This window comes from Rattus norvegicus, chromosome 4 (genome assembly GCF_021556685.1).
Source record: "Rattus norvegicus strain SHRSP/BbbUtx chromosome 4, alternate assembly SHRSP_T2T, whole genome shotgun sequence".
NCBI classification, from domain to species: domain Eukaryota; kingdom Metazoa; phylum Chordata; class Mammalia; order Rodentia; family Muridae; genus Rattus; species Rattus norvegicus.
Genome location: NC_141537.1, coordinates 70,072,491 through 70,097,682, shown reverse-complemented (window position 1 = coordinate 70,097,682; position 25,192 = coordinate 70,072,491). Strand labels below are relative to the sequence as shown.

Sequence of the window (25,192 nt, the reverse complement as noted above, 5' to 3'; positions counted from 1 at the left end):
CATAAATAGTGAGAGGGCTGCCTTCTAGCCTATCTTCTTTCCTGTGTGTCAGCTGCCAATCCCAAGAAACATTTTCTGCACGGACCTCCCATGGCCACACCAGGCTGGAATGCAGAGCAGCACCTTGCTCAGCTACCTCTCTAGAAGCTTCTTCTTGCAGCAGATGGAAACAGAGAACTTCACAGCTAAACAATGTGCGCAGAATGAGAGACCTTGAAGTACTCAGTCATAAATGGGATGTTTTCATCAAACCCCTTTCCCCAAACCTCAGGAACCTGCAAAAGAGAAGGTGGAAAGATCGAGGGAGGCAGAATGGATGAATGACCCCAAGGGAACAGCATCTTCCAAACACAACAGGACTCATGTACATATGGACCCAACGAGACAACAGCAGCACACATAAAGCCTGCCAAGGTCCAGAGAAGGGTTCCCACTTCTAACCAGGGAGCTATGTGCAATCTTACTGGGTCTATTAATCATACTTCAGGCTAGGCCCCATGCTCAGGAGTAATTGGTCAACAGAAAACAAACAATGATATTTGGTAGACCTTTTGTCTCATTTTTTGTTTGTTTTGGCATTACTTTGGTCTTATCAGTCTTTTGCTTTTGAAGTTGGGTGGGTAGCAGGTAGATAGAATCTGGGGGGAATTAGGAGAGGAGAAAAAACATAATCAAGATACATTGTATAAAAATATTTTTCAATTAAGAAAACAGAGAAGAAAGGAGAAAAGGGAACAGGGCAGGGACCTAGGCATGTATAGAGGGAGAGAATACGTAGCTCTGTGTCTGGAATTCAGTATGCATTCAGGGAATGCAGGCAGTCAGGGTTGATGATCCTTTTTGTGAGTATGAGCCCCCTAACATCTAATATTGACTTTGGTCATGTAGTTAGCTGGAAAATAATTTCATTACTTCATTATGTAAAAAGTCACTTAAAGGGGTCTGTCTTCTGAATTGTCATCAACACATTAAATCTTAAGTTCAGTGTCATCTAGAATCCACACCATTATCCAACTTTCAAAGATAACTAACTGTTCCATATGAGCTTTCATTTCATATCCTCAGCTCAGTGATGCTGGTCAGGACCAAAAAAGGCCCAGCTGGTGATGATTTCTGAGTGATGAAACAGTGACAGGTGTAACAAAGATGGGAGGGGCTAAGAGGAGCATTAAGTGCCCATTAGGAGGTTCAGAGCAAACCATTAAGGGCATGCTCTCCCTGAGCCAAGGTAAAGAATCCTGTTCCTCACAGCTCTGTCCTCAGAAATTCTTCAAGAAAGGTAAGCCTTGAAACTGGATCTCCTCTTTCTAAACAGTTGAACTAGCTATATAGTTCAGAGAGCTTTTAGGTGAGTAGATTATAGGAAGACTTGGACTGAGAAGTTCATCAAATCAAGCTTCTTTCCCTTTGCCTGAAAAGTCCCAATAAAATCATAGTCTGTTGTTTCTCGGTCTTCCTATCTGGAGTCTTCTCCACCTGCTGTTTTTGCCTATAGCCCTTACCTAGCCAAACCTGCTGGCTGTAGTAGACATCCCTCAGGAGTCAAGTGGGCAGAAGATTCTGGCCTCTGCTGATCTTCTTTCTACACCTCTCAAGATAAGAGCTGGACCATCATGAAATTTATTATCTATTTCACCATCCTAGCTGGTATGTATTTAAGATTTTGTTCATTAAAGTGTGGGTTAATGTAGAACATAGTGAGGTGAAATGAGTGGGTTGCTGGGTTGCAGATCTATGAATATCTACTGATATGAGTAGAATCTGGATCTCCACACTTAGAATCCAAGGGCTCAGCACAGTCTACCCTAAGTATTAAGCTATTGGATAGACTATGGCACATACCTGCCCTGGAGAACCCTGAACAATGAGAGTTCCCCCTGGTTATTGTGAAATATGAGCCTCATTGCCTTCTGAAAGGGTCCTAATGTGGTCACATGAACAGAAGACCCAGTTTGACTTCTGATTTTTCCTCTGTACCATAACTTGGAATGCAGAAAATGGTAAAGGTAGGAACCAGAAACTTAATTCAATGGCTTCTACTTCTGCAGTCTCTGCTTCCATGAAGTATGAAGAGTCTTCCACCACCCCATGGAACATACTAGCTGTGTTGAGATTGGGCAAGCTAACTGACCCAGCACCTAATATAGAGTTCAAAATCTTTTGCCTTTATTAATAACGTATCTCTGCTTTGAAGTTTTTTAAGTATAGTCACACAGAGGTGAGTCATAAACCCAGATGTGGACGGATCAGTAAAAGTACCAATAAAAACATAGAAGACAGCCCTAGACTCAGCCTACCTCTCTCTTATACCCCACTGCTCGTTTTTACTTCTTAAATTTTTTAAATCAAGTGTCACTGATATTATTTTTTATGTGTTTTACTCGCTTGTGTGTTATTTCAATGTCTAACATTACATATTAGATATTTATTCTTCCAATGTTTAACTACCATTATGTATTGCTAAAAATGAATACACTTATTTATCATCTTTGCCTATATCTGGTTATATCTTTAAAATGGATTCCTATTGTTGGAATTCTCAAATTACGAGTTATGAACTAGTTACAGCTCTTGATGCCCATTTCTTACTTACTTTCCAAGAAAATAAAATCAAAGTATAAGCAATGATTATGTCACTTATATTATACCTGTTCTTACAGTGACGATTACCAATGTTGCCATTCTTGTGTCTTATATAAAGTGTGTCACTTTAATTTACATCTTTATTAGAGAAAAAAATAATTCCCCAGCCAACTGATTACTCCCTTAAACTTTCTTACTCCTTTCCTGCTGGGAAGATGTGAATGTCTCATTTACTCTGCTATTTATGTGCTATTGTTTTCTCAGGAACAGCTTTATTCACTCACTCATCTGTGCAGAAAGAGGACCATGCTCCTTACTTAGCATACCTCAAGTCTAACTTCAACCCCTGTGTGGGTGTCCTAATCAAGGCCAGCTGGGTGCTGGCCCCATCCCACTGCTATTTACCGTGAGTACTGAGCATCCCGTCTCCAAATGGCTTCTCCTTATCCTAGATCAGTGATTCTCAATCAGGGACAACTTTCTCCCAGAATATGTCTAGAAAGGTCTGAAGGTATTTTGGATTTTCACAATCATGAATAGTGCTACTAGTATTGAGTGGGAAGCACCCTAGCAAGATGCTGTAAAATTTCTGTAGAAGATAAGGTGTCTCCACCTAATACTCTGTGCTGCTGCTGACTCCCCTGGTCTCCCATCAGCTTTTCGAGGTTTCCCCTCCCCCTGGAAATGTGATTACCTCTAATCAGGTAGTGGTTCAGCAGGTGACTCAAATTCATAAGCTGAGAAAATTGAAAAGAGATGTTCTTTAAAGGAGCGAATAGTAAAGAGACAGTTCCATGTCCCACGAGAGAAATATTGAGCAAATACAGTGACCATCCTTATCCTAAGAGAAAAGAATGGTTTTACTAGAATAGGAGCAATCCCTGCATAAAGAAACTACGTGATAGGAACTGTGACTTTTGCCAAAAGGCATCTTTTTTTTTTTTATTAACTTGAGTATTTCTTATATACATTTCAAGTGTTATTCCCTTTCCCGGTTTCCGGGCAAACATCCCCCTCCCCCCTCCCCTTCCTTATGTGTGTTCCCCTCCCAACCCTCCCCCCATTGCCGCCCTCCCCCCATAGTCTAGTTCACTGGGGGTTCAGTCTTAGCAGGACCCAGGGCTTCCCCTTCCACTGGTGCTCTTACTAGGATATTCATTGCTACCTATGGGGTCAGAGTCCAGGGTCAGTCCATGTATAGTCTTTAGGTAGTGGCTTAGTCCCTGGAAGCTCTGGTTGCTTGGCATTGTTGTACATATGGGGACTCGAGCCCCTTCAAGCTCTTCCAGTTCTTTCTCTGATTCCTTCAACGGGGGTCCTATTCTCAGTTCAGTGGTTTGCTGCTGGCATTCGCCTCTGTGTTTGCTGTATTCTGGCTGTGTCTCTCAGGAGCAATCTACATCCGGCTCCTGTCGGTCTGCACTTCTTTGCTTCATCCATCTTGTCTAATTGGGTGGCTGTATATGTATGGGCCACATGTGGGGCAGGCTCTGAATGGGTGTTCCTTCAGTCTCTGTTTTAATCTTTGCCTCTCCCTTCCCTGCCAAGGGTATTCTTTTTCCTCATTTAAAGAAGGAGTGAAGCATTCACATTTTGATCATCCGTCTTGAGTTTCGTTTGTTCTAGGGATCTAGGGTAATTCAAGCATTTGGGCTAATAGCCACTTATCAATGAGTGCATACCATGTATGTCTTTCTGTGATTGGGTTAGCTCACTCAGGATGATATTTTCCAGTTCCAACCATTTGCCTACGAATTTCATAGACTCGTTGTTTTTGATAGCTGAGTAATATTCCATTGTGTAGATGTACCACATTTTCTGTATCCATTCCTCTGTTGAAGGGCATCTCGGTTCTTTCCATTTTCTGGCTATTATAAATAAGGCTGCGATGAACATAGTGGAGCACGTGTCTCTTTTATATGTTGAGGCATCTTTTGGGTATATGCCCAAGAGAGGTATAGCTGGATCCTCAGGCAGTTCAATGTCCAATTTTCTGAGGAACCTCCAGACTGATTTCCAGAATGGTTTTACCAGTCTGCAATCCCACCAACAATGGAGGAGTGTTCCTCTTTCTCCACATCCTCGCCAGCATCTGCTGTCACCTGAGTTTTTGATCTTAGCCAATCGCACTGGTGTGAGGTGAAATCTCAGGGTTGTTTTGATTTGCATTTCCCTTATGACTAAAGATGTTGAACATTTCTTTAGGTGTTTCTCAGCCATTCGGCATTCCTCAGCTGTGAATTCTTTGTGTAGCTCTGAACCCCATTTTTTAATAGGGTTATTTGTCTCCCTGCGGTCTAACTTCTTGAGTTCTTTGTATATTTTGGATATAAGGCCTCTATCTGTTGTAGGATTGGTAAAGATCTTTTCCCAATCTGTTGGTTGCCGTTTTGTCCTAACCACAGTGTCCTTTGCCTTACAGAAGCTTTGCAGTTTTATGAGATCCCATTTGTCGATTCTTGATCTTAGAGCATAAGCCATTGGTGTTTTGTTCAGGAAATTTTTTCCAGTGCCCATGTGTTCCAGATGCTTCCCTTGTTTTTCTTCTATTAGTTTGAGTGTGTCTGGTTTGATGTGGAGGTCCTTGATCCACTTGGACTTAAGCTTTGTACAGGGTGATAAGGATGGATCGATCTGCATTCTTCTACATGTTGCCCTCCAGTTGAACCAGCACCATTTGCTGAAAATGCTATCTTTTTTCCATTGGATGGTTTTGGCTCCTTTGTCAAAAATCAAGTGACCATAGGTGTGTGGGTTCATTTCTGGGTCTTCAATTCTATTCCATTGGTCTATCTGTCTGTCTCTGTACCAATATCATGCAGTTTTTATCACTATTGCTCTGTAATACTGCTTGAGTTCAGGGATAGTGATTCCCCCTGAAGTCCTTTTATTGTTGAGGATAGCTTTAGCTATCCTGGGTTTTTTGTTATTCCAGATGAATTTGCAAATTGTTCTGTCTAACTCTTTGAAGAATTGGATTGGTATTTTGATGGGGATTGCATTGAATCTGTAGATTGCTTTTGGTAAAATGGCCATTTTTACTATATTAATCCTGCCAATCCATGAGCATGGGAGATCTTTCCATCTTCTGAGGTCTTCTTCAATTTCTTTCCTCAGTGTCTTGAAGTTCTTATTGTACAGATCTTTTACTTGCTTGGTTAAAGTCACACCAAGGTACTTTATATTATTTGGGTCTATTATGAAGGGTGTCGTTTCCCTAATTTCTTTCTCGGCTTGTTTCTCTTTTGTATAGAGGAAGGCAACTGATTTATTTGAGTTAATTTTATACCCAGCCACTTTGCTGAAGTTGTTTATCAGCTTTAGTAGTTCTCTGGTGGAACTTTTGGGATCACTTAAATATACTATCATGTCATCTGCAAATAGTGATATTTTGACCTCTTCTTTTCCGATCTGTATCCCTTTGATCTCCTTTTGTTGTCTGATTGCTCTGGCTAGAACTTCAAGAACTATATTGAATAAGTAGGGAGAGAGTGGGCAGCCTTGTCTAGTCCCGGATTTTAGTGGGATTGGTTCAAGTTTCTCTCCATTTAGTTTAATGTTAGCAACTGGTTTGCGGTATATGGCTTTTACTATGTTTAGGTATGGGCCTTGAATTCCTATTCTTTCCAGGACTTTTATCATGAAGGGGTGTTGAATTTTGTCAAATGCTTTCTCAGCATCTAATGAAATGATCATGTGGTTCTGTTCTTTCAGTTTGTTTATATAATGGATCACGTTGATGGTTTTCCGTATATTAAACCATCCCTGCATGCCTGGGATGAAGCCTACTTGATCATGGTGGATGATTGTTTTGATGTGCTCTTGAATTCGGTTTGCCAGAATTTTATTGAGTATTTTTGCGTCGATATTCATAAGGGAAATTGGTCTGAAGTTCTCTTTCTTTGTTGGGTCTTTGTGTGGTTTAGGTATAAGAGTAATTGTGGCTTCATAGAAGGAATTCGGTAGTGCTCCATCTGTTTCAATTTTGTGGAATAGTTTGGATAGTATTGGTATGAGGTCTTCTATGAAGGTCTGATAGAATTCTGCACTAAACCTGTCTGGATCTGGGCTCTTTTTGGTTGGGAGACCTGTAATGACTGCTTCTATTTCCTTAGGAGTTATGGGGTTGTTTAACTGGTTTATCTGTTCCTGATTTAACTTCGATACCTGGTATCTGTCTAGGAAATTGTCCATTTCCTGAAGATTTTCAAGTTTTGTTGAATATAGGTTTTTATAGTAAGATCTGATGATTTTTTGAATTTCCTCTGAATCTGTAGTTATGTCTCCCTTTTCATTTCTGATTTTGTTAATTTGGACGCACTCTCTGTGTCCTCTCGTTAGTCTGGCTAAGGGTTTATCTATCTTGTTGATTTTCTCAAAGAACCAACTTTTGGTTCTGTTGATTCTTTCTATGGTCCTTTTTGTTTCTACTTGGTTGATTTCAGCTCTGAGTTTGATTATTTCCTGCCTTCTATGCCTCCTGGGTGTATTTGCTTCTTTTTGTTCTAGAGCTTTTAGGTGTGCTGTCAAGCTGCTGACATATGCTCTTTCCTGTTTCTTTCTGCAGGCACTCAGCGCTATGAGTTTTCCTCTTAGCACAGCTTTCATTGTGTCCCATAAGTTTGGGTATGTTGTATCTTCATTTTCATTAAATTCTAAAAAGTTTTTAATTTCTTTCTTTATTTCTTCCTTGACCAGGTTATCATTGAGTAGAGCATTGTTCAATTTCCACGTATATGTGGGCCTTCTTCCCTTATTGTTATTGAAGACCAGTTTTAGGCCGTGGTGGTCCGATAGCACGCATGGGATTATTTCTATCTTTCTGTACCTGTTGAGGCCCGTTTTTTGACCAAAAGGCATCTTTTAAAACTCTGTAGCAGTGCCTTCTGGAAAAGGTCTGCAAAGACAAATACTCTAACCTCACCCTTTTCCTGCCAAATACTTTCTTGAACTTCCTATTGACTAGAAGCCAAGGAAGAAAGCTCATTTAAACCACGTCAACTTCCAAGTCTTCAAAAGGACAGGGGGAGAATTGTTGTTGGGCTCGTTATTCAACACTCTTGTCATTTTATTCTCATGTATCCATTAGAATGGAAATTATACACTTGGATAAATGAGGCCCGAAGAGTGTCGAATACTAACTTTTACATTTATTATTTTCCTCTACAACGTACTATGTTCAAAAACAGTAGATAACGACTCCACTGTCTACTGTTTACTGCCCACAAGTCAATCACTACTGTGTGTCCAGCACTTCATTTGTAAAATGAGAGTTAACGTAAGACCCACTGCACAAATTTATTGTAAGTAAAAGGTAACCCAGATACAGTTCTTGTCATTGTATCTTGCATAGTATATCATCTAATATCCTAAATGGTGGTGGTGATGATGGTAAGTGGAGGTGGTAGGGATGATGATGGTGAGTGATGATGATGGTGAGTGATAATGATGGTGATAGTGATGATGATGGTGATGATGGTAAAAGATGATGATGGTGATGATGGTGGTGAGTGATGGTGAGTGATGATGGTGGTGATGATGATGATGATGTGCTGCTGCTGGTGGTAGTGGGTGGTGGTGTAATGGTGATAGTAATGGTTTCTTCCTATCCCTTCCTCCAGAAATCTGAGGGTGATGTTGGGAAATTTCAAGAGCAGAGTCAGAGATGGAACAGAGCAGACAATTTATCCCATCCAGATTATCCGCTACTGGAACTACAGCCACACAGCCCCACAGGATGACCTCATGCTTATTAAACTAGCTAAGCCTGCCACCTTCAACAACAAAGTCCAGGTTCTTCCCATAGCCACCACCAACGTCCGGCCAGGCACTATCTGTACACTTTCAGGTTTGGACTGGAGTCAAGAAAACAATGGTAAGCCCACTTTCCACAGCAAGTAACGCCTTCAGCTTCACCCTTAATGAGGAACATTGGTGTCCTCAGATCTGTGAGGTGAGGTGGTGTAGAAAATGGCTCAAGGCCAAAGGGCAAAGACAGAGCTGTCTAGAATTCCAATAGTCCTCTATCGTCAGGGATTCAGGTGGACCTTCACTGACCTCTGCAGGACTTCAGCAGCTGGATCTCAGGGGTCCATCTGACTGCATGGAGGTCATACCTTATTGTCACAGACACAATTTACATTAAGGAAGTGGTGGTCCTACTCCCCCCCCACATGTTCATTTCACATGTAAAGGACATTTTTGGAGAACCTAAATCAGATCATTTGTACATACAGAGTGGAAAGAAAATTGTATTCTAAAGCACATAAGACTATTTCACATTGGTAAAATGCTACTCTGTGTACCTGGTACTTCATTTATAAAATGAAGATAGTCTGCAGAGTTAATACTCATAAACACAAAACTTGGGGGTAGTTTTGTTTTCCATTCTCACCTTTTTTTTAATTAGAAATATTTCTTTACTTACATTTCAAATGTTATTCCCTTTCCTAGTTTCCTGTCCATAAGCCCTCATCCCCTTCCCTTCTCCCATATGGGTGTTCCCCCATCCACCCCCTTTACCCCTCTCTCCTGATGTTCCCCTGCACTGGGGGTCCAATCTTGGCAGGACCAAGAGCTTCCCCTTCCACTGGTGCCCAAACAAGGCTATTCTCTGCTACATATGCAGTTGGAGCCCTGGGTCAGTCCATGTATAGTCTTTCATTAGTGGTTTAGTCCCTGGAAGCTCTGGTTGGTTGGCATTGTTGTTCTCATGGGGTTGCAAGCTCCTTCAGCTCTTTCAATCCTTATAATAATTCCCCCAAAGGGGGTCCTGTTCTCAGTTCAGTGGTTCGTTGCTAGCATTGACCTCTGTACTGGACATGCTCTGGATGTGTCTCTCAGGAGAGATCTACATCTGGTCCCTTTCAGCATGCACTTTCTAGCTTCAACAATCTTATCTAGTTTTGGTGGCTGTATATATATGTATATATATGTATATATATGGGCCACATGGGCCACCTGTAGGGCAGGTTCTGAATGGCCATTCCTTCAGTCGCTGCTCTAAACTTTGCTTTCATATCCCCTCCTATGGATATTTTTTCCCCTTTTAAGAAGTGGGAGCATCCGCATGTTGGTCATCCTTCTTCAGCTTTCTGTTTCGTGGATTGCATCTAGGGTAATTCAAGCATTTGGGCTAATATCCACTTATCAATAAGTACATACCAGGTGTGTTTTTCTGTGATTGGGTTACCTCACTCAGGATGATAGTTTCTAGTTCATTCCATTTGCCTGTGAATTTCATAAAGTCATTGTTTTTGATAGCTGAGTAGTACTCCATTGTGTAGATGTACCACATTTTTTTAATCCATTCCTCTGTTGAAGGGCATCTGGGTTCTTTACAGCTTCTGGCTATTATAAATAAGGCTGCTATGAACATAGTGGAGCATGTGTCTTTGTTCTATGTTGGATCATCTTTTAGGTATATGCCCAGGAAAGGTATAGCTGGGTCCTCAGGTAGTATAATGTCCAATTTTCCGAGGAACCACCAGACTGATGTCCAGAATGGTTGTACCAGTTTGCAATCCCACCAACAATGGAGGAGTGTTCCTCTTTCTCCATATCCTCACCCAGCATCTGTTATCACCTGAGTTTTTTTATCTTAGCCATTCTGGCTGTTGTGAAGTGGAATCTCAGGGTTGTTTTGATTTGCATTTCCCTGATGACTAAGGATGTTGAGCATTTCTTTAGGTGCTTTTCAGCCATTCGATATTCCTTAGCTGAGAATGTTTTGTTTAGCTCTGTATGCCATTTTTTAATAGAGTTATTTGGCTCTCTGGAGTCTAACTTCTTGAGTTCTTTGTATATTTTGGATATTAGCCCTCTATCAGTTGTAGGATTGGTAAGGATCTTGACCCAATCTGTTGTTTGACGCTTTGTCCTAATGACAGTGTCTTTTACCTTACAGAAGCTTTGTGGTTTTACGATGTCCCATTTGTCGATTCTTGATATAGTATAAGCCATTGGTGTTTTGTTCAGGAAATTTTCCCCAGTGCCTATGTGTTCGAGACTATTCCCCACTTTTTCTTCTACTAGTTTGAGTGTATCTGGTTTGATGTGGAGGTCCCTGATCCACTTGGACTTAAGCTTTGTACATGGTGAAAAGAATGGATTGATTTGCATTCTTCTACATACTGACCTCCAGTTGAACCATCACCATTTGCTGAAAATGCTATCTTCCTTCCATTGGATGGTTTCCTTTGTCAAAAATCAAGTGACCATAGGTGTGTGGGTTCTTTTCTGTGTCTTCAGTTCTGTTCCACTGATCTATCTGCTTGTCTCTGTACCAATACCATGCAGTTTTTATCACTATTGCTCTGTAATACTGCTTGAGGTCAGGGATGGTGATTCCCCCAGAAGTTCTTTTATTGTTGAGGATAGTTTTCGCTATCCTGGGTTTTTTGTTATTCCAAATGAATTTGCAAATTGCTCTTTCTATCTCTATAAAGAATTGAGTAGGAATTTTGATGGGGATTACATTGAATCTGTAGATTGCTTTTGGCAAATGGCCATCTTTACTATATTAATCCTGCCAATCCATGAGCATGGGAGATCTTTCCTTCTTCTGAGATCTTCCTCAATTTCTTTTTTCAGAGACGTGAAGTTCTTGTCATACAGATTTTTCACTTGCTTGGTTAAAGGCACACCAAGATATTTTATATTATTTGGGACTATTGTGAAGGGTGTCATTTCCCTAATTTCCTTCTCAGCCTGTTTATCCTTTGAGTAGAGGAAGGCTACTGATTTGTTTGAGTTAATTTTATACCCCAACACTTGGCTAAGTTATTTATCAGGTTAAATAGCTCTCTGGTGGAACTATTGGGGTCACTTAAGTACACTATCATATCATCTGCAAATAGTGATATTTTGATTTCTTCCCTTCCAATTTGAATCCCTTTGAACTCCTTTTTTTGTCTGATTGCTCTAGGACTTCGAGTACTATATTGAATAAGTAGGGAGAGAGTGGGCAGACTTGTCTAGTCCCTGATTTTAGTAGGATCGCTCCAAGTTTCTCTCCATTTAGTTTGATGTTAGCTACTGGTTTGCTGTATATGGCTTTTACTATGTTCAGGTATGGGCCTTGAATTCCTGATCTTCCCAGGACTTGTATCATGAAGGGGTGTTGAATTTTGTCAAATACTTCCCAACATCTAATGAAATGATCATGTGGTTCTTATCTTTGAGTTTATTTACATAGTGGACTACGTTAATGGATTTCTGTATATTAAACCATCCCTGCATCCCTGGGATGAAGCCTACTTGATCATGATGGATGATCATTTTGATGTGTTCTCGGATTTGGTTTGCGAGAATTTTATTGAGTATTTTTGCATCAATATTCATACGGGAAATTGGTCTGAAGTAACTACTTGATGCATACACAAAATCCTATCCACTGAAGTGCGGGAGGTGGGGTTAGGGTAGACCACAGCTGTGACGTAAGCCGGATGTCATTCCCCTCAGGCAGGCACCCTGACTTAAGGCAGAATCTGGAGGCTCCGGTGATGACTGACAAAGACTGCCAGAAAACTCAACAAGGAAGCAACCACAGAAACTCCTTATGTGTCAAATTTGGGAAAGTATTCAGCCGAATTTTTGGGGTAATCTTTTTTCTATGTTCAGCTTTCATTGATTTGTATGTGTCTCGTTGACTATTTAACCATAAGATATTTTAATTCCCAAGTAACTTGAGACTTTGATAAGGTTATTGCAATGACACCTGTATTTTTTCAGTCATTGTCTTCCTACAAAAGGTTTTTATTTATTTAAGAGCATCATATATCCCTGGTTAATAACATCTTGCTGATGTTCATTCCTATAGTTGCAAAAAAATAAGCTGTGAAAACCAGCATTCCTTTCATTTTTAAATTTTCTCTCTCCCTCACTCCTTTCCCTCCCATCTCTGGCAGGAGGTTGCCGTAGCTACTGTCATTTGTAAAAACAAGCTCCAGGGAATTGAAGTTGGACATTTCATGGGAGGGGACGTGGGCATCTACACCAATATTTACTCATATGTCCCATGGATTGAGAAAACCACTAAGGAGAAGATGAAATGAAGCCCTGCTTTTCCGTCCACATCTCACCGTCTCTGCCATTGACCAAAGGAGCTTACATGTTCCCTAAACTCAAATAAAGTCTCCAAATAGAAAGTTTGGAATGCAACATGCTGGGAGCCTATGTCTTGTTTGTGTCCGTGTCCACACCACATTACGATGGGAAAAGATGGGCAGTTATTACATTGCGCTGGGTTCTGCTCTCTATCGTGCATACTGTGCACAACAAACCTTTGAATTTATCATTTTATCTCCCTTTATCAAACAAGTTTTGAGACCAAAGCATCAATATTCATTAGCGGCTGTCAAAGCTTGGAAAGGAATGGAATGGAAATGTGAAATATCATATTTTAAAACCTGTGTGTTTAGAACAAATATATGAAACAATCCATGGTATTGCTGTGGGCTCAGAGGTGATTCATAAAAGAGTAAGAAAACTTGGGACAAATCTTTAAGTTCACAGAAAAGGAAAACTGCCTGGGGGGAGAGCAGGCAGACTTAAAATCTTGATAGCTGCCTACAGAAGACAGAGGGAGCTGGAAAGTTATGCTTCCTGAGGGGGAAAATACTCATAAATGGATAGTTCAAGCAGGGTCTATGAGCACCTACCCCAGCAGGTGGGACTCATTAAAGGAGTAGCCATTCCTTTCCTTTACTGTGTCTTCAGGAGTGCCATTTTTCTTCCCACCATTTGGCTTACAGTGGTGGTCTTCGGGACAGTAAAGCAAGACTTTTTCACTAGTGGAGGAGGGGTTTTTATATCAAAAGAGACTCCCTACTTTGTCCAGACAATAGGAATCCTATATTATCTAAATCAAAGAGAATATAGATAGACCAACCTATAACATGTAGATATATGATAGACTGACTCTGCCATTTGCACCAGAGAATGCTTTCAACAAAAGGCAGATTACGGTTGATTCTTCCATACTGCACTGACATGTTCTCCAAGGTACCAGGGAAGCAAATATCTATAGAACAGGAGCCCTTTCCCCTTTCCCTGCCTTCCTAGCTACCATTTCCTCTCAGCATCACAACAGATACTGGCTCCTGCTACTTCATTCAAAGGACTTCAAATGGCTAATGTTTCAAGTACTTGAATGAATTGTCCCAAGACCTGTTCATCTCATGGCTGCACTGATGTCAGCATGCCACACATGGGAAAAGTGAGAAGTAAACAGTGAAACTTCAGGCCAGCATCAACAGTTTTAGTGAAAAAAATTGTTGATTCAACATCAAGGTAAAGAGGACATTCAGATGTAGGGAAGATGGCATCCCATGGCAGCTGTTGGATAAGATAATCAGAAGGCTGAGATGAGATAAAGAAGCTGTGCTTAGCCACAGACCCTGACAATGACCTTCACCAAGGCAGGAATGCAGGTTCCAGAAGACTGCTAAGAAACCAGTAAGCTATTGCTATACTTTGAATGGTTTTGTACCCTCAAAAATCATATGTTCAAACTTAATTTCCCAAAGTGATGGTATTTGGAGGTGGGGACTTGGCAGGGGACAATTAAATTATATGATTGAAGACACTGAGTGATACAGGAGTCCTCATAAAAGAAAATCCAGAAAGCCTTTCTCCCCTCATACCATGTAACATTGCAGCAAGAAAAATCTCAAATTTTTAGGCAGAAAATACTATAACAAGCTGGACAGCCAAGTTGGAAATTTACTGTGGTTTTAGACCTATGATAGAAACCTGGCATAGAACAGGAGCCAGCATTTATAAACTCTTACAGAATAACAACTCAGGAAAAGATCAAATTACCTGTAAAGCATAGCTGGGGTCCAGTTCATTTATACAAAGCATGTGTCTTAAGTTCAATCTGATATTTCCATTGTTTTTTATTTACTCTTGGTTTTACTGCCACATGCAAATTCTGTTTAGAGTTAACAGGTCCTGGGATGCAATGGTATGACCCCATAGGGGTGTTTGTACAAAAGCAACCAGATTGCCCACCTCCTAACATATTTTTGAAACACTCATGAAATTATTCTACTGATTGTGTTATTTTTCATGTGATCTATGAAAATATCATCTAATTAGGAGAGCTTTACTTCTTCCTTTATAATCTATGTGCCTTTTATATGTTTGGCTGGCATCACCTAGGCTGTAGCTTCTGGTCTAACGTTGAAGTTGGGAAAACTAGATGCCATTACCTTATCCCTGACCTTAGAGGAAAATAATCCCATATGTCACCATTATGTGCACTGGGTTGTTTATCATAAAAGAATGTTGAATCTTGTCAAGTGCTCAGTTCTCATCTACCAAGATGATTATGCAGCTGCCTTATGTTCTATTGATCCAACTTATTACCTTTATGGACTTTCAAATGGAAACAGCCTTACATGAGAAGTACTGCCATGTGTGGTATCTGGTGCTTAACAGCTGCTGAACTGAATTTGTAATCTGTTGACTATTTTTCCATCTGTGTTCATGTGCATTTTTGATCTGTGGTTTTTTCCCTCTTGCCATGTCCTTGTCCGATTTTGTTATAAATGTAAAACTGACCTCCTTAAATGAGTAAGAACATTTTCCTTCCTGTTTTTCTTCTTAAATGGATGTTAGAAAAGGTTGACATTAATGGTATCAATATTTGGCAAAGTCACAAAGAAATCCAACACGACTTACACTTTTTTTTTTTATTTTTTTTTATTAACTTGAGTATTTCTTATATACATTTCAAGTGTTATTCCCTTTCCCGGTTTCCGGGCAAAATCCCCCTCCCCCTCCCCTTCCTTATGGGTGTTCCCCTCGCAACCCTCCCCCCATTGCCGCGCTCCCCCCATAGTCTAGTTCACTGGGGGTTCAGTCTTAGCAGGACCCAGGGCTTCCCCTTCCACTGGTGCTCTTACTAGGATATTCATTGCTACCTATGGGGTCAGAGTCCAGGGTCAGTCCATATATAGTCTTTAGGTAGTGGCTTAGTCCCTGGAAGCTCTGGTTGCTTGACATTGTTGTACTTTTGGGGTCTCGAGCCCCTTCAAGCTCTTCCAGTTCTTTCTCTGATTCCTTCAACGGGGGACCTATTCTCAGCTCAGTGGTTTGCTGCTGGCATTCGCCTCTGTGTTTGCTGTATTCTGGCTGTGTCTCTCAGGAGCGATCTACATCCGGCTCCTGTCGGTCTGCACTTCTTTGCTTCATCCATCTTGTCCAATTGGGTGGCTGTATATGTATGGGCCACCTGTGGGGCAGGCTCTGAATGGGTGTTCCTTCAGTCTCTGTTTTAATCTTTGCCTCTCCCTTCCCAGCCAAGGGTATTCTTTTTCCTCATTTAAAGAAGGAGTGAAGCATTCACATTTTGATCATCCGTCTTGAGTTTCGTTTGTTCTAGGGATCTAGGGTAATTCAAGCATTTGGGCTAATAGCCACTTATCAATGAGTGCATACCATGTATGTCTTTCTGTGATTGGGTTAGCTCACTCAGGATGATATTTTCCAGTTCCAACCATTTGCCTACGAATTTCATAGACTCGTTGTTTTTGATAGCTGAGTAATATTCCATTGTGTAGATGTACCACATTTTCTGTATCCATTCCTCTGTTGAAGGGCATCTCGGTTCTTTCCATTTTCTGGCTATTATAAATAAGGCTGCGATGAACATAGTGGAGCACGTGTCTCTTTTATATGTTGAGGCATCTTTTGGGTATATGCCCAAGAGAGGTATAGCTGGATCCTCAGGCAGTTCAATGTCCAATTTTCTGAGGAACCTCCAGACTGATTTCCAGAATGGTTTTACCAGTCTGCAATCCCACCAACAATGGAGGAGTGTTCCTCTTTCTCCACATCCTCGCCAGCATCTGCTGTCACCTGAGTTTTTGATCTTAGCCATTCTCACTGGTGTGAGGTGAAATCTCAGGGTTGTTTTGATTTGCATTTCCCTTATGACTAAAGATGTTGAACATTTCTTTAGGTGTTTCTCAGCCATTCGGCATTCCTCAGCTGTGAATTCTTTGTTTAGCTCTGAACCCCATTTTTTAATAGGGTTATTTGTTTCCCTGCGGTCTAACTTCTTGAGTTCTTTGTATATTTTGGATATAAGGCCTCTATCTGTTGTAGGATTGGTAAAGATCTTTTCCCAATCTGTTGGTTGCCGTTTTGTCCTAACCACAGTGTCCTTTGCCTTACAGAAGCTTTGCAGTTTTATGAGATCCCATTTGTCGATTCTTGATCTTAGAGCATAAGCCATTGGTGTTTTGTTCAGGAAATTTTTTCCAGTGCCCATGTGTTCCAGATGCTTCCCTAGTTTTTCTTCTATTAGTTTGAGTGTGTCTGGTTTGATGTGGAGGTCCTTGATCCACTTGGACTTAAGCTTTGTACAGGGTGATAAGCATGGATCGATCTGCATTCTTCTACATGTTGCCCTCCAGTTGAACCAGCACCATTTGCTGAAAATGCTATCTTTATTCCATTGGATGGTTTTGGCTCCTTTGTCAAAAATCAAGTGACCATAGGTGTGTGGGTTCATTTCTGGGTCTTCAATTCTATTCCATTGGTCTATCTGTCTGTCTCTGTACCAATACCATGCAGTTTTTATCACTATTGCTCTGTAATACTGCTTGAGTTCAGGGATAGTGATTCCCCCTGAAGTCCTTTCATTGTTGAGGATAGCTTTAGCTATCCTGGGTTTTTTGTTATTCCAGATGAATTTGCAAATTGTTCTGTCTAACTCTTTGAAGAATTGGATTGGTATTTTGATGGGGATTGCATTGAATCTGTAGATTGCTTTTGGTAAAATGGCCATTTTTACTATATTAATCCTGCCAATCCATGAGCATGGGAGATCTTTCCATCTTCTGAGGTCTTCTTCAATTTCTTTCCTCAGTGTCTTGAAGTTCTTATTGTACAGATCTTTTACTTGCTTGGTTAAAGTCACACCGAGGTACTTTATATTATTTGGGTCTATTATGAAGGGTGTCGTTTCCCTAATTTCTTTCTCGGCTTGTTTCTCTTTTGTATAGAGGAAGGCAACTGATTTATTTGAGTTAATTTTATACCCAGCCACTTTGCTGAAGTTGTTTATCAGCTTTAGTAGTTCTCTGGTGGAACTTTTGGGATCACTTAAATATACTATCATGTCATCTGCAAATAGTGATATTTTGACTTCTTCTTTTCCGATCTGTATCCCCTTGATCTCCTTTTGTTGTCTGATTGCTCTGGCTAGAACTTCAAGAACTATATTGAATAAGTAGGGAGAGAGTGGGCAGCCTTGTCTAGTCCCTGATTTTAGTGGGATTGCTTCGAGTTTCTCTCCATTTAGTTTAATGTTAGCAACTGGTTTGCTGTATATGGCTTTTACTATGTTTAGGTATGGGCCTTGAATTCCTATTCTTTCCAGGACTTTTATAATGAAGGGGTGTTGAATTTTGTCAAATGCTTTCTCAGCATCTAATGAAATGATCATGTGGTTCTGTTCTTTCAGTTTGTTTATATGATGGATCACGTTGATGGTTTTCCGTATATTAAACCATCCCTGCATGCCTGGGATGAAGCCTACTTGATCATGGTGGATGATTGTTTTGATGTGCTCTTGAATTCGGTTTGCCAGAATTTTATTGAGTATTTTTGCGTCGATATTCATAAGGGAAATTGGTCTGAAGTTCTCTTTCTTTGTTGTGTCTTTGTGTGGTTTAGGTATAAGAGTAATTATGGCTTCGTAGAAGGAATTCGGTAGTGCTCCATCTGTTTCAATTTTGTGGAATAGTTTGGATAATATTGGTATGAGGTCTTCTATGAAGGTTTGATAGAATTCTGCACTAAACCCGTCTGGACCTGGGCTCTTTTTGGTTGGAAGACCTTTAATGACTGCTTCTATTTCCTTAGGAGTTATGGGGTTGTTTAACTGGTTTATCTGTTCCTGATTTAACTTCGATACCTGGTATCTGTCTAGGAAATTGTCCATTTCCTGAAGATTTTCAAGTTTTGTTGAATATAGGTTTTTATAGTAAGATCTGATGATTTTTTGAATTTCCTCTGAATCTGTAGTTATGTCTCCCTTTTCATTTCTAATTTTGTTAATTTGGACGCACTCTCTGTGTCCTCTCGTTAGTCTGGCTAAGGGTTTATCTATCTTGTTGATTTTCTCAAAGAACCAACTTTTGGTTCTGTTGATTCTTTCTATGGTCCTTTTTGTTTCTACTTGGTTGATTTCAGCTCTGAGTTTGATTATTTCCTGCCTTCTACTCCTCCTGGGTGTATTTGCTTCTTTTTGTTCTAGAGCTTTTAGGTGTGCTGTCAAGCTGCTGACATATGCTCTTTCCTGTTTCTTTCTGCAGGCACTCAGCGCTATGAGTTTTCCTCTTAGCACAGCTTTCATTGTGTCCCATAAGTTTGGGTATGTTGTATCTTCATTTTCATTAAATTCTAAAAAGTTTTTAATTTCTTTCTTTATTTCTTCCTTGACCAGGTTATCATTGAGTAGAGCATTGTTCAATTTCCACGTATATGTGGGCCTTCTTCCCTTATTGTTATTGAAGACCAGTTTTAGGCCGTGGTGGTCCGATAGCATGCATGGGATTATCTCTATCTTTCTGTACCTGTTGAGGCCCGTTTTTTGACCAATTATATGGTCAATTTTGGAGAAAGTACCATGAGGAGCTGAGAAGAAGGTATATCCTTTTGCTTTAGGATAGAATGTTCTATAAATATCCGTTAAGTCCATTTGGCTCATGACTTCTCTTAGTCTGTCGACATCACTGTTTAATTTCTGTTTCCATGATCTGTCCATTGATGAGAGTGGGGTGTTGAAGTCTCCCACTATTATTGTGTGAGGTGCAATGTGTGTTTTGAGCTTTAGTAAGGTTTCTTTTACATATGTAGGTGCCCTTGTATTTGGGGCATAGATATTTAGGATTGAGAGTTCATCTTGGTGGATTTTTCCTTTGATGAATATGAAGTGTCCTTCCTTATCTTTTTTGATGACTTTTAGTTGGAAATTGATTTTATTTGATATTAGAATGGCTACTCCAGCTTGCTTCTTCTGACCATTTGCTTGGAAAGTTGTTTTCCAGCCTTTCACTCTGAGGTAGTGTCTGTCTTTGTCTCTGAGGTGTGTTTCCTGTAGGCAGCAGAATGCAGGGTCCTCATTGCGTATCCAGTTTGTTAATCTATGTCTTTTTATTGGGGAGTTGAGGCCATTGATATTGAGAGATATTAAGGAATAGTGATTATTGCTTCCCTTTATATTCATATTTGGATGTGAGGTTATGTTTGTGTGCTTTCATTCTCTTTGTTTTGTTGCCAAGACGATTAGTTTCTTGCTTCTTCTAGGGTATAGCTTGCCTCCTTATGTTGGGCTTTACCATTTATTATCCTTTGTAGTGCTGGATTTGTAGGAAGATATTGTGTAAATTTGGTTTTGTCATGGAATATCTTGGTTTCTCCATCAATGTTAATTGAGAGTTTTGCTGGATACAGTAACCTGGGCTGGCATTTGTGTTCTCTTAGGGTCTGTATGACATCAGTCCAGGATCTTCTGGCCTTCATAGTTTCTGGCGAGAAGTCTGGTGTGATTCTGATAGGTCTCCCTTTATATGTTACTTGACCTTTTTCCCTTACTGCTTTTAATATTCTTTCTTTATTTTGTGCGTTTGGTGTTTTGACAATTATGTGACGGGAGGTGTTTCTTTTCTGGTCCAATCTATTTGGAGTTCTGTAGGCTTCTTGTATGTCTATGGGTATCTCTTTTTTTAGGTTAGGGAAGTTTTCTTCTATGATTTTGTTGAAGATATTTACTGGTCCTTTGAGCTGGGAGTCTTCACTCTCTTCTATACCTATTATCCTTCTCATTGAGTCCTGGATTTCCTGTATGTTTTGGACCAGTAGCTTTTTCCGCTTTACATTATCTTTGACAGTTGAGTCAATGATTTCTATGGAATCTTCTGCTCCTGAGATTCTCTCTTCCATCTCTTGAATTCTGTTGGTGAGGCTTGTATCTACAGCTCCTTGTCTCTTCTTTTGGTTTTCTATATCCAGGGTTGTTTCCATGTGTTCTTTCTTGATTGCTTCTATTTCCATTTTTAATTCCTTCAACTGTTTGATTGTGTTTTCCTGGAATTCTTTCAGGGATTTTTGCGATTCCTCTCTGTAGGCTTTTACTTGTTTATTAATGTTTTCCTGTGCTTCCCTAAGTGTGTTCATGTCTTTCTTGAAGTCCTCCAGCATCATGATCAAATATGATTTTGTAACTAGATCTTGCTTTTCTGGTGTGTTTGGATATTCCATGTTTGTTTTGGTGGGAGAATTGGGCTCCGATGATGGCATGTAGTCTTGGTTTCTGTTGCTTGGGTTCCTGCGCTTGCCTCTCGCCATCAGATTATCTCTAGTGTTACTTTGTTCTGCTATTTCTGACAGTGGCTAGACTGTCCTATAAGCCTGTGTGACAGGAGTGCTGTAGACCTGTTTTCCTCTCTTTCAGTCAGTTATGGGGACAGAGTGTTCTGCTTTCTACAGGTCTTCAGCTGTTCCTGTGGGCCTGTGTCTTGAGTTCACCAGGCAGCTTTCTTGCAGCAGAAAATTTGGTCTTACCTGTGGTCCCGAGGCTCAGGTTCGCTCGTGGGGTGCTGCCCACGGGCTCTCTGCAGCGGCAGCAACCAGGAAGACCTGTGCCGCCCCTTCCGGGAACTTCAGTGCACCAGGGTTCCAGATGGTCTTTGGCTTTTTCCTCTGGCGTCCGAGATGAGTGTGCAGGGAGCAGTCACTTCTGGTTTCCCAGTCTTGTCTGCCTCTCTGAAGGTTTAGCTCTCCCTCCCACGGGATTTGGGTGCAGAGAACTGTTTATCTGGTCTGTTTCTTTCAGGTTCCGGCGGTGTCTCAGGCACAGGGGTCCTGCCGCTCCTGGGCCCTCCCCCACGGGAGCCCAGAGGCCTTATACAGTTTCCTCTTGGGCCAGGGATGTGGGCAGGGGTGAGCAGAGTTGGTGGTCTCTTCCGCTCTGCAGCCTCAGGAGTGCCCACCTGACCAGGCGGTTGGGTCTCTCTCTCACCGGGTCTGGGAGCAGAGAGCTGCTGCGGGCCGGGATCCGCGGGTGTGGGACTTCCGGTAAACACAGAACGTGCCCGGTCCTAGAGAAATTCTGCTTTCCTGTGTCCCAAGCTCACCAGGCAGCTTTCTTGCAGCAGAAAATTTGGTCTTACCTGTGGTCCCGAGGCTCAGGTTCGCTCGTGGGGTGCTCCCCACGGGCTCTCTGCAGTGGCAGCAACCAGGAAGCACGACTTACACTTTTCTTTGTGGAAACTTATCATTATTTTAAATTTATTCTATTTAACAGATGTAGCCATGCCTCCTATTCTCTTGGGAAGTTTGGGGGAGTTATTTTGTTTTATGTGTTGCCAGGATGAATATCAGGATGTTAGTTTTGCATTATAATATTGAAACATCTGAAAGAAATACTTTAAAGGATAAAAGAGAGTTTGGAGGCCTTAATTCATTTTCAGTGGGTTTGTTGCTGTGTGCCTAAGGTAAAACTGAAACATCATGGTGGGAATGTGTGGTGAGGGGAAGTTGCTTTCCCTGTGACCAAGGGAAGAAAAGACAGTGAGGGATAGACCTGGATCAAGATATAATCACCAGAACATACTATAATCACCACTACGCCAGTGACATACTTCCTCTAACTATACCTCACCTCGGAAAGTCACCAGGACCTCCAAGTAAAGCCTTCAATTATAAATCCATCATTGATAAAGACAGAACTCTCATGGCCCAGGCATTTTTCTAAACACCTCACCCCTCCCATTGCACTAAGTATCGTGTCTCTTGTACTAACAGAGACAGGAGGAGAGGGACTCCATATCCAATCCACACACTTCTTAGCAAGGTTAAGCAATCCCAGAATTCTCGGAATAAACAACTTGATCATGGTATATGCTCATCTTTATTCAGTATTGCGCCCTCTTCAAACAACTTGACACATGTATTTTTACCATCTTTTATATTTACACTGGCCTGTAATTTTCACCTCTTGTTTATTTCTATGTGGTTTGGACACTAAATTTCTTTTTTTTTTAATGATGTTAATTTCTACAAGTCACTGCTGCTTTCTCCATACCTTTATCTGCAACTTTAAACTCTCTCACACCTTCCTTTCCTTGACAAACTGCATGTTTTATTCCCTGCTTTTCTAGCTGCTCTCTCTCTCTCATAAAAGCAGCAACAATGCCCATATCCTGAAAGATACCCTGCTTGAAATATCCTTCATCAAACCAAGTCCTCCATCACACTTTAGTTCACTCTTACTCATGCTCTTAGAACATGGGCGGAATGGAGCTAGATTTTTTTTTATAGAATGTAATTATTTGTTTCTATAACTAAAATGTAGTTAATTAAATTTAATAGAAATGAACTTAGGATGGAGTGCAATAATACCAAGCCTAACGGATAGAATTCCTTTTTCCCCCCTTTTTCTTTTATTGGACATTTTCTTTATCTACGTTTCAAATGTTATCTCCTTTTCCTGTTTCCCTCCAGAAACCCCCTGTCCCATCTCCCCTCAGCCTGCTTCTATGAGGGTGCTCCCCCATCTCCCTGCCCTGACATTCCCCCCTACACTGGGGCATCAAACCTTCATAGCACCAAGGCCTGCTCCTCTCAGTGATGCTGGACAAGGCCATCCTCTGCTACATATGGGGCTGAAGCCATAGATCCCCCCATGTGTACTCTTTGGTTGGTGGTTTAGTCCCTGGGAACTCTGGGGGGTCTGGTTGGATAATATTGTTGTCCTACATTTGGGGTTGCAAACCCTTTCAGTCTTTTATCTAACTCCTCCATTGGGGGCCCCATTCTCAGCGGATGCTCCCAGCCAACCACTAGACTGAGAATGAATAGAATTCTAAAGTTATTACTCAATTATTTACATTACGATAGATATGAGGCTGCTTTGTGATTTAGGAAGAATGTAACCCTGACCTATGTGTTGATTAACCAAGAAGTAGGTTTTGGTCATTATTATTTAGGTACTAAAAATAACCACTAGAAAAACTAAAAGCATATGAAAAATTGATGATAGCCAAGAGTGGCTAATGATGGTGAATGTATTTTTTATACTGTTTGAGCTAGGCTTACTCATGTTCATATATTATATTCCATCAATTTAAACATCTGTTCTAAGTTGATTTCCACACCAAAGCATAACACATAATTGAAAGGAAGAACACACACACACACACACACACACACACACACACACACGAACACACACAATCAGCTACAATTCTGAAAATGCAAACTACAAAAGATGTAATTACATAGGATTCAATTCAAGGGCAAAGATTTGCCTCCAGATTTGTATTCTTGCTACAACACAAAGCAGGCTCACACCTGTCACAAATTAAATTATCCACAAGAAGGGTAAGAAAATCCTAAAAGGTGCACGGGACAGAAAATAATTTTATTGAGCTATAATAGCTAAATTAGAAACTCTATACTTTATTTATGTATACATCATGAAATGATTAGCACAATCAAGTTAATTAACAAACCCATTGCTTCACATAACATTATTTCTCTATCCCTCCTCCTCTTTAGTACTCAGAAAAGTAAGCTCTCCCCCTCCCCTCCCCCATTCCACCTCCCCTTCCCTTCTCCTCAAGAGAGGGGAGGTCTCCCATGGATATCATCCGGCCTTGGCATATCTAGTTTCAATAAGACTGGGTCCATCTTCATCTACTAGACAAGGCAGCCCAATTAGGGGAAAAGTATCCAAAGACAGATAATGTAGTCAGAGACGGCCCTTGCTCCTGCTCTAGGAGTCCTACATGAAGACCAAGGTGCGCAACTGTTACATATGTGCAGAAAGTGTACGACCATTCCATGCATGCTCTCCATTTGGCAGTTAAGTGTCTGAGACACTATGGGCCCAGGTTACGTGATTCTGTAGGTTTTCTTGTGGTGTCCTTGAGCCCTCTGGCTCCCTCAATCCATCCTCCCACTTCTACAGGATTCCTCAAGCTCCATTTAATGTTTGGCTGTGGGTCTCTGCATCAGTTTTCATCAGTTGCTGGGTGAAACCTCTCTGATGACAGTTATGCAGAATATCACTAATAGTAAGAGGGGTGTGCTCCCTCTCATGACTTGGATCTCAAGTTAAGCCAGTCATTTCTTGGCCCTTCCCTCAACATTTACTTCATCTTTTACCCCTGTATGTATAAGAAGAGGAAGGAGAAGATGCAGTAGAACTTTAAATAAATAAATAACTTAATTAATAAAACAAAAAACCCAGCCACTCTCAGGCCCTTCAGCCTTAATGTAGCAGTGCCTGGCAATGTGTTTTGAAGATGTGAGTAACTTTGGTAATTTAATTTAAATATATGTGTGTGAGTGTGTGTGTGTATGTGTGTGTGTGTGTGTGTGTGTGAGAGAGAGAGAGAGAGAGAGAGAGAATAATACTCCTTTGCAATTTTATGTTCCATTTTATTTATCTATTTATGCAACAGTAGTCATTAGGTTGGATTTACATCTTGACTATTTTTATGTTCTTAAAGAAAATCAAATCATGGAAATTGTGATCCATCAAGAAACTTGAACTTAACTCCAAAGCTCAGTCCATTATCATATT

General features: G+C 40.8%; 1 protein-coding gene across 1 annotated transcript; it reads left to right on the top strand.

Annotated features, from left to right (window-relative positions):
- Window positions 1-1,166: 1,166 nt before the first annotated feature.
- Prss37 (serine protease 37) lies at window positions 1,167-12,745 on the top strand. The gene is made up of 6 exons (NM_001108625.1): window positions 1,167-1,279; window positions 1,496-1,647; window positions 2,848-2,989; window positions 8,205-8,458; window positions 12,046-12,182; window positions 12,492-12,745. Exons 2-6 carry the CDS (start codon window positions 1,614-1,616, stop codon window positions 12,636-12,638), a joined length of 714 nt encoding a protein of 237 aa, NP_001102095.1. The 5' UTR covers window positions 1,167-1,279; window positions 1,496-1,613; the 3' UTR covers window positions 12,639-12,745.
- The last annotated feature ends 12,447 nt before the right edge of the window (window positions 12,746-25,192 follow it).